Raw genomic sequence first — 9,634 nt, 5'->3', positions numbered from 1 at the left:
TAACCATCTGCATTGAGAGAACACACAAAAAAAGACTCGTACGAAGCACGGCTATTGAGCGAAGCAGGGAGCAGCAGCGACGGGGCTAAAAGGATGGAAAGAGGGGACGACGGCATCCTATTGTTTTGCGACCGCGTACACGTCCGCTGGGCCATCATCTTCGCGTCCGGTCCGCTGACCTTGCAGGCGCAGGCGAGACGGCGACGAAGGCCGCTCCGCTGTTAGCCATTGCTACCCGCATTGGGCAACAGCGCGCCTTCGAAGCGCCGCGTCTTTCTTCGCCGGCCGTGAAAAGAGACCGCGGGGATATGGGGGATGGAGGTTATTAAAAAGGAAACGGGCAGCCTGAGAGAGAAATAAAAAGCAGTGTAAAAGAGCGGCCGCGGTCTTTCTCCCTGGCGGTCAGCCCGTGGTGGTCAGCTGCTGCCTAGCGGCGGGGAGGGCGGTCTTCTCTTCCGGTTCCCCTTGGCCCGCTTCGTGTCCAGGCCGTTGGTTGTTGCAGTGTGTAGTCGACCACCAAGGAGGGAAAGAGCTGTCCGGCTCTGACCGGCCGATGGCAGCCACGGCGAGCGTTCGTTGCGACCTTGCTACGCGTTGATCGAGCCGTGCACGTTGAATGCTGCATGCAGCGACGTCGAGTTGTGCCTGTAGCGTCGGCACTTGTTTTTTCTGCGGGTGTGTTCGGTTCGCGTGGTAGTGTGTCATTTCGTGTCAGGTTTTGGACGTTCCTTTGGGAATATCCGGTACAAGTAGTTCTTCGTGACATCTGACCATGACCTGCCTTGCATACAAACGGCGCACCCTCTCCTTTGCAAGCCCGCTGAGCTCGTCGGCTTTCGCATTTTTCAGTCTTTCTATTTTCTTTCTGTTCAGAGTTTCCTGCTGTTTATGCTGCTTGTGATGCGGTGACGGCTGGGCGTCGGCGTAGTTCTGATGGCACTGGTTCTGTTCCGGACGCGGTGTGTCTGCTGCGCTCGCTCGCTGGTTTCATTTCTAACCTTCGGATTTTTTTTTTCTTCGCTCCTTTATGTACAGCGGGTTATCCTCACTTAGGCATGACAGCCTCTGTCACAAGCGTGTATTTTATTGATAAAAAGCTTCTAGGACGTGTCGAAACACATTCAAATCAGTGACATCGGAACGACCAGTACCCCGTGGCTTATTCACTTTGCGTTTGATTCTCTAAGCTTGCAGCAAACATTCTCCCGCTGCGAGTGAAAAAAAAAAATGCAGGGAGTAACTATTTCGCAGTGCCTCAGTGTAATCGTGCTGGTGTTTTTTCACGTTTCATCCTTTATTTCACGTTTCATCCCAGGTACGTTCATTAGGGTCTGTCGGTGATGAGAGAGCTCCTGCGAATTACTTGGAAAACGAGTGGTGGGTGTCGCGAAATTATCATCAGGTTGGCTCTAACTATACGCTACATCGAAGGAAGCGTTGCGAATTCTAAGTATAGTACTTGCTATCGCGATATATACTCTATAGAAGTTCTTCGCGCATGCTTCACGCTGCATCTCAACGTCGTTCGCTGGCGTCGCAGCTGGGGCGATTGACAGGTCACAACTTCCGCGCGAGAGGCTTCTCGCTGGAGATACGACGGCATATCTAATTAGAGAATTCGACGGATAGTTCAGTCCTCGTCAGGGCGCCCTGAAGTTGTACGTCGGCTTCGAAGGTCCTCCAGCAAAGCGTGCGCTCCAAAATATCTGCCGCATATCGCGCGGCTGAAGAGGGCCGGTCGTCAAACCGTATAATGTATACGCACACCCGGTAAATGGGGTCGCCTTCTATGCATACGGGACGCGTAGTGCGATTAAACCAAACAACGAAAAGTGCCACCGAAGGGCCACTTCCGCCTGCCGTTTTGCGAAACCCTTCGTCTCTGTGCCGCGGATCGTTGTTTGCCTCGGCGGCCCGCTCCGTTGCTAAGTGGCATCTCGTGCGAGCCGCCGCGATGTCGAGTTTCACCAGCTTTTTTTTTTATTATTATACGCTGCCGCCCCTTTTGTATTCTTTGCTTCCTTCTCTGATCGTTTCACGTTAGGGCTGTCGACGGTAAACTTTTAGTTCGCACTTCAGCGACCGCGCTGCCGTTATTATGCGTCACCGCGAGGTCACGCATAATGACGCGTTTTTACGTATCGCAGCGCTGCCGTGACGCGGCGACCCCTGTAAACTGTTCCGCTCACGCGTAAGCTGCTGGTACTTCACGCGTGTGGTAACGGTGGAAGCGCCAAAGCGTGCCTTTGTAATTTGAATAGCAAATACTTTTTATTCGACTGCAGCGATTCACTGATACCTATATTGTGAAATCGGTAACCGAGAAGGTAATCAGCATAACCTCTTCGACTAGTGTACGGATTGATGTACTTTCTCTTTCGCACGTGGTCCGTCTGAATACACGATTCCGTAATGACGTGACGTAATGACGTGATTCGCAATGGGAAAAGCACGTTACGTAGTGCCGAACAGACATACTGTCGTTGTATTCACTGCCTGCGTTGATATGAATTAATCTGTAGTGTCTGCTAAGTTATATTGCACTCTCTTTTGTAGAAGCGCACATCAGCAGTCGCGCTACATCTGTACGCGCGGGAAGTACACGCTACCGGAGCGTCTCCGTCGTTGCATAACAAGCTCTTCGGTGCCGCTAAATCGAACCTGCGACCTTGGCTTCAGCGGTATACGCTGCTGGCTGATTCGAAAAGCACCCCGAGCAACGTGTAGCGAAGCGCCTGCTGCGATGAGCTAGCGCGCGCACACGCACTGGACACGAGTGGCGGGTTGCCGAGGCGGAAGAGCTTCATAAAAGTACATAACGGGGGAGTAATAAAAGACAGCACACACGCGTAGTATACAGAATGATATAATAATGTACACACACGCACTGCAGCAACGGCTGCTCCAAGCGGCGCGTTGTGGCTGTTGCCAAGCGGTACCGGTTACGCGGGCGAGAAATTGGCTCTCTCCTTCTCCTTCTCCTCCGCCCCGGTGCTCTCTCGACTGTAGCCGACGCACCTGTCGCGAATGCCGCCGCCGCCGATATACACCGCACGCCCGAGCTGCGCGCGGCATTATAATACGAGCATTTGACCGTAAAATATGCAGTGAACAGATTCTCCTCAGTTGGTCGCCTCGAACGTAACTTGAGATGCGAAGTCCGGCATGTGCGAGCCTCATTTGTGAGGTCGATATTTCGCCTTCTCGTGACAGACCAGCGATCGCGACAAAGTGACATACGGGGACCGGTGTACGCGGTGTTTGAATCTCTTGCGAACGCCATACTCGAGAGAGGGGATCAATGAATTGTATACGCCGCGCCGCGGTTACTCAACCTGCACCCAAGGCGCTATCTTCCATCTTTTCTTTCTTTTGCATATCGACCACATCGAAATGTTGTCGTCGTGTCCGCTAACGCAACCCGCGTCGTTTTGCAAATAGCCGTTCAATCGCGGTATAAAACCTCCGTCAAGTTGACTGGCCGCGTTTTGCGGAAAAGTGCCGTAAAGCATGCCTTACCCGTCACAGTAAATAAATAAATAAAATAAATAAATAAATAAATAAATAAATGAATCGGCGGACGCTAACAAAAACAGGAACAGAAGTGATCAGAGTGGGCGCAGCCAGAGATCCTTTTCGGAGGTGGGGAGGGGAGGGGCTAGTTCGCGCGTTCGTTTTCTTTTCTTTTTTTTTTTGCGGGGGGGGGGGGGGGGGGTAGAAATATCTCCGCACACCCTCCATAGCCACGCCAATCGCCAATGATTAGAATGCTCGACACCCCGATGACAGCGCCGCCACACGTGCGTCGTAAAGTGGCGCGCGCCGACGCAGGATGACGCCGTGGGCCCGTGCGCGCGTTGGCGTCCGGACCGACGCGCTGTGGGCAAGTGCTTGTGGCCGCATTTCTTGTCGCTTGCGGCTTCCATGCCGTAGCGGTGCTGTTTCCGTCGTCGCAGCCGCATCCTCTGCTGCAAACAGGCGCGTCACTGGGGCACTCGTGGGCGTGTCATTGTACAGCCAGACGAGGCCGCGTAGTCGGGGCCCACAGGCAGCCGCGTTTCTCAAGGTCCCCCTTAGACTCGGTGGATGCCGATCTCTGTACTTGGTGTATGGGTTCGCAGAGACATTAGATCAACAGTTGAGGGCGGTGACGTACAAACGTTGACTCTGCTTTTTCTCGTCTCGCACATCGCGGCTTTCAATACCACACAAGAACGGTGTAGTATATATATAGCCAGAAGAGTCAACCGGTCTCTGCCATATTCTATGAACAATGTGTCCACTGTTCCAGTGTGTACATGAGCTGTTGTATTATTTTGTGCTTCTATTAATATCTTGGCTGTGTGTTTCTTAAGCTTCCCGTTTTTAATTTAGCCTTTCCCTCTGTTCCGTCACTCCTGTCCCCTTTTCAATTTCGCTCAAATCCCTCGACCGACACTTTTCTCTCTTTCTTTTATTTTGCGTCTTTGATAAAGTGAGCCACCGGGATTTGCCTCGTCCCATGATCACGTTTCGCTATGCAATCCCTGTCCTCATTTAGATTATGTTGGGCACATTGCATCGGTACAGTAGTGTCGGGACTTCTGATGAAATGACGGTCGAACATCTGATCACCCCGCGGATAGCAGCTGTTAGCACCATCGATAACGGTCGTACCTCAGCAGCTCTTGGACGTATCAACGGATGGCAGCGGCGTGATGCGCGTTCGAACCTGTAGGCGTGCGTTGGTCGAATTCGAATGACACACCAAACTTCGCAATGGATGCAAAAGCTATAATGAAGCGATGGCGTCCTTCTGACAATGGCATGTCTCTGGTGCCCGACTTTCCGGAGATAAATAATCCTCGGATTGCAACGTCTGTGATCGGCGACCGCCATTTTGATCAAAAATATGCATGGCCATAACCCTGAACATAAACAATTACGCGACTGGTACGACTGAGCATAGGTATGGGGCAAACTTGGCGCCCCCCTTGGATCATTAGCGAAAGCCCCGCCCCCCTTTGTGCGCGCTTATGTTTGCGCCTCATCGAAAGCCCTAACCGTAAGGGGGTTTATATATAGAGGACCCATAATTAGTGCGCGCTATCGAGCAGGCGTTTTAAAGGATGCAATGAGTGTATGGAAGGCAGGTCAAGTGACGTCAAGAGTCTTGGAGCGGCATTTCGTGCCCTGCCGCCCGTTCAATTGCACTACGTGCGGCCAAGAAATGGACGCATCCGCTGACGTCACCAAAAAGCTATTGAACGGATCGCGGCTCGAGCACTGTAGCGATATTCCGCAGCTGCCGTCGTGCGACGTCGTAGTTCGCATACGCCACGTGCATGTTGGTTCTGCGTTTTAACGCAGCTCTTGTTACTATACGCTTTGCTCTTACATCCGAGCTGCCTGTGGTATTTGCGTTTAAAATGCATTCGCGCAGTCACTTGAAAAGTTCTCAGTGCGACGTCTGCGTCGTCATGCACTCTTCGTCAGCCCGAGACAATGCTTGCACGTGCGTGTAGCCGCAGTGAATGCGTAAATGACACCTTTCAGGCACGACCATGCCGCGAGTGTGGTTGAGCGGCGCACCTGCAGGGTTTTGTTATGCTTTAGAACGATTGGAGCCCTTTCTTTTCCGGATAATAATGAAGCGTGGAACACAGTGGCGTTTTATCCAATGGTAATTGTTATAAAGCTCTACTACGTCGTCGTACGTGTAGCGACCTTCTGCCGGATACTCAGGATCGTATCCGTCACCCTTCATATTCGAAGCAGTGCAAAAGACGGGATCACAAGGCAAAGTAGACCACAGGGCAGGCGCCTTGTCTTGTCGTCTTCTTTGTTTCGAGCTCACGCCTTACTGCGCTGCTTTAAATAAGAGCCTTAAAGGGACACTAAAGGCAAATAACAATTTATGTCGGAGTGAAAGCTCGATGTATGACAACTTCTAAAACGGCAATATTATCAACGGCAGTGCCCTACTTACCGAGAAATTAAGCTAAATGTATCACATGATGAGCGCCACGAGTGGGACATTTTCCAAGTGATCCCGATGACGTATGAGAGCCTGCCCACAATAAATCACTAGTAATCAAACTAGTAGCAGTAAAAAAAGAAGCTTCCGTGCATCAAAAGACGTAATAAAATGCTGTTTGTTCGTTTCCGTTTGATTCATGGAAAAAAGAACCTCTGTGGCGTTGCCATGGGGAACGGCGCCAACACCTCCTAGACAGCTTTCAAGCCTGCGCGTCACGTGATGTGACGTCGACGACGTCACATCGCGCCGGCCTACCTCGGCTGGGAGCGCTTGACGCGCGCGCGCTCCTCACGCGAACTACTGCCTCTGACCGCTAAGAAGAGATCGCCAGGTCAACATGATTTATCAGGGTAACGAGAAATAATGAATATCATGAATGGAATAATATATATTTATTTATCGCAAGCAGGCGCCGTCTGCATAAATATCACAGTGCACACTGTTCTCGGCCCAGATAGACGGCGGCCAGCAAAAGATATTTCACTTCATACTGAAGATGTGCCAAAGTACAGAATACAGATGTTGCCATAAAAACTGCGCAGCATAAACGGGTGAATGAATGGCAGAGAAAACAAGTTCTTGCACTTATTAGAGGCAGACATAGTACATCATATCACAGATAACTATCTGTTTTTTTGTCAAAGCAGGCACAGTTTGCATCTCAATAAAATGAAACAAAACAAAATATAACACATTGTTGCACCAAAAACATTCCCAAACTTTGGAACATGAAGAGCATACTCCCATTTAAATTGTAGGTTAGAGGAAAATATTGCATTCATTTATCACAGTAGTAGTAACACACAAGACATCATATTGTAAATTCAAGCACTTGTCAAAACGTCGCAATACATAAAACACACTGGTGACTGAAGTGTGAACCATAGCACGATAAATAAGTCACACACAGAAAACTAATTGTACTGCTGCTACAGGTGCAAGCATGTCCTAGAAAACAAAAGTCACACAAAAATCCCAAAACACAAATCACATTGCACACCAATATATCTCTACAGAAAGCGCACAAGAAAAGCATACATAGCTGCGAGGTACCAAACATGGTCCCTCCAACTACCACAGCAGGCACTGAGACAGCTCAGTGAGCAAATGAGCACAACACGTTGACATGCCAAGAACACTTAAAAAGAGATTTTAAAACTATGTAGTGTCATTTAAATACGAAAGAAACCGAAAACAAGGCTCGTTGCGCAACAGACAGAAGTATGACAAGGAAATCAAGTCGGGACTGTGAAATAAAATGACCTCAGTGCAGCTTCGCACGAATAAATGTGGAGAGCGCTTCACCTGGAAAAATCACTTTTCCAGAAAGATTTGGGCCTTTCTGTTTTTTGCCTTCTGTTCCTTCCCAATGCGTAAGAGATCGTTCCTCTGCTTGCACAAGTTGTTAAGCATGATGTTTGCTGCGCAGTTTGCTACTAGCGTGACGAGGAAATCATAGGTGTGTCCATTTTCACACGTATTTATGTCCTCAAGCCTCGGCAGACATTGCAGTGTCAATTGCCGAACGACATTCTTTTGGTTCAGGCCATGGAGAAACTGGGTGAAGTTACTTTGCGTCATAAGCTTTCTAACTACAACCTCTGTGTACATAACTACTGTAAGGTTTTAACCGGAAGAATGTGCGCCACCTCCTTGAACGAGCTCAGTAGACTTTGTATCATAAATACATGCACCGAGGTGGCTACTTCATTCGAATCGACTGCTGCACCACATATGATCTTGTAATCTAAACAAGGCTTGATATGAATCTCGTCAAGCATCAGCGTCACAGTGTGTTCATGTGGCTGCAGATGTTTGAATCTCTGGGAAACATACTGAAGGAAAGTGGCATCAGATGAATCGATTTGTGGGCACATTTGAATAGACATTTCTAATAGTGCTTGGATGCGGCAAGGTTAGTACACTCGTTCTTCTCAGAAACTTGTACGCATGTGGTGATATTGTATGCAAGATGCATGCAAACACCATTACCTGTGCGCTGTAGTGAATACGCTTTGCAGAAAGCAGTATAGCAGCTGCTCCTTCATGAACTTTACCGCCTCTTTCTTGTCTTCAGTAATGCTACCTTCCAATTTGTCGAGAAGGGATTGTATTGCAAGCGACAGGTGGCGACAACTGCAGCGCTCCTCAGACAGCATGCAAAGGTTGTTCAAAATTTCCAACAAGGAACTTACTTTTTGAACTGAGTCAGGTACAACAGTGCTACCAAGGTTCTTGATTTGTGATCCTTGATAGCAGGCAATGACTTCGAGGTTTTCAAACACTGTCAATGACGCATTCAACCAAGGTTCACGAAAGTCGATGATGTTCAAAAACATCTAGCACTCTTCTTTATGAATCACAGTCCACTTTGGCGACACTGAGACTACTTGCAGGCGAGCCTTTAGTTCTTCGAGGGACGAAAAACGGTCTCTTTCCTGTTCCGCTTCGTATGACGCCAGTGATTCTTCAACAGCGTGGGCGAGTTGGGAAGCTTCTTTTCGGCTCCTCTTGGCATCAGGTGTTTCTCTCGTGTTGTGGTCTGATACTGAAAGGTAGGACGGGCAGCCGGGAAATATCGTTGGCACAGATCCAGGACGTAACCGCGGTACTGGCAGTGCGACTTCGATAACTCTTCCTGTCCTTGGATCCGTGTACGATGTCGTCCGCTCGATGCATGAAGCGTCGAAATGATCCACGCACACCTGCACAAACGAACAAACGTTTCATGAACATCTGAGAAGACACTTATTAAAAGAACTAAGTGCGCTCCCACGGACGACCCCCAGGCGACTATGTGTGAACAAAGAGTCGCCGGCCATCCTTGCTACGAACGTGATTTTGTGGCCGATTCTCATCGACTCTGTGTCAGCGCTTAGCAAGGAACAGCGGCTACACGGTCCCATATTTCATATCACATTGCTTCTACCTGTACAATCAACGAGGATCTGGGACAAGAAGATCACAAATCCTTACCTTAGTGCAAGACGTGGGCACGAAATCCTTCCTAGGAATGGCGCGTAGCCACTTGTTGAGAGCGTCGCCGTCTTTAGGGAAGGAAAACACTTGTATCTTCTTTCCCGTCCTGTAGTTTCCGGTACATCCCGGCACAGAACACTTATTAGGCATTGTCGTATCACTAGAACATCACGCACGGAAATGAAATTGCCGCAAAACAACAGCGGCAAACGACAAACGTGACTGAACCGACCCACGCTGCGCTCGCTGCCGCTGCGGCTTCCCCGAGTGTCGGCCGGGCGGAAATGACGTCAGATCGCTGGGCGCAGGCCTGAAAAGCTGTCTAGGAGGTGTTGACGGCGCGCGTGGTTCAAAGCATAGAGTTTCCTAAAATTAACTAGAGGGGACTCTGGCGCTGCGATCGTTCAGCTACCATGGGAATGATGGGTAGTACACAAATTTGCCTAGTCTTCGTGCTTGCGGCTTCAAACGTACTTGTGGCTTTGTTTATTGCTATGTTTTGGTTTTTTTTCGGATAAAAGAATGGATCGTTGTGAACTTCGTGACCACATTTGAATCGCTGAACCTAAAGAAGATAAAGTGGCGAAGTGAAACTGCTGACTTTTACTGAACTTCGTTTTGCGACAAAGCGGCTGC

The 9,634-nt window shown here is 49.4% G+C and overlaps 1 protein-coding gene across 1 annotated transcript; it reads right to left on the bottom strand.

Moving 5' to 3' along the window:
* Positions 1–7,779: 7,779 nt before the first annotated feature.
* On the bottom strand, positions 7,780–9,324 carry LOC119391756 (THAP domain-containing protein 1-like). The gene is made up of 2 exons (XM_037659408.2): positions 8,996–9,324; positions 7,780–8,724 (listed from the first exon to the last, which is right to left on the bottom strand). The coding sequence occupies exons 1-2, from the start codon at positions 9,146–9,148 to the stop codon at positions 8,359–8,361; spliced, it is 519 nt and encodes a 172-aa protein (XP_037515336.1). The 5' UTR covers positions 9,149–9,324; the 3' UTR covers positions 7,780–8,358.
* Positions 9,325–9,634: the final 310 nt, after the last annotated feature.

This window comes from Rhipicephalus sanguineus, chromosome 4 (genome assembly GCF_013339695.2).
Source record: "Rhipicephalus sanguineus isolate Rsan-2018 chromosome 4, BIME_Rsan_1.4, whole genome shotgun sequence".
NCBI lineage: Eukaryota > Metazoa > Arthropoda > Arachnida > Ixodida > Ixodidae > Rhipicephalus > Rhipicephalus sanguineus.
Note: the sequence above shows the minus strand (reverse complement) of the source record. Positions and strands in the feature narration are given on the sequence as shown.

What these genes read in the sequence shown, in the direction of transcription:
- LOC119391756 (XM_037659408.2), bottom strand. Translation starts at nt 9,148, where the DNA reads ATGCCTAATAAGTGTTCTGTGCCGGGATGTACCGGAAACTACAGGACG. An exon ending in TGCCCACGTCTTGCACTAAG is followed by an intron (nt 8,725 to 8,995) that starts GTAAGGATTTGT and finishes TCGTTTGTGCAG; the next exon opens with GTGTGCGTGGATCATTTCGA.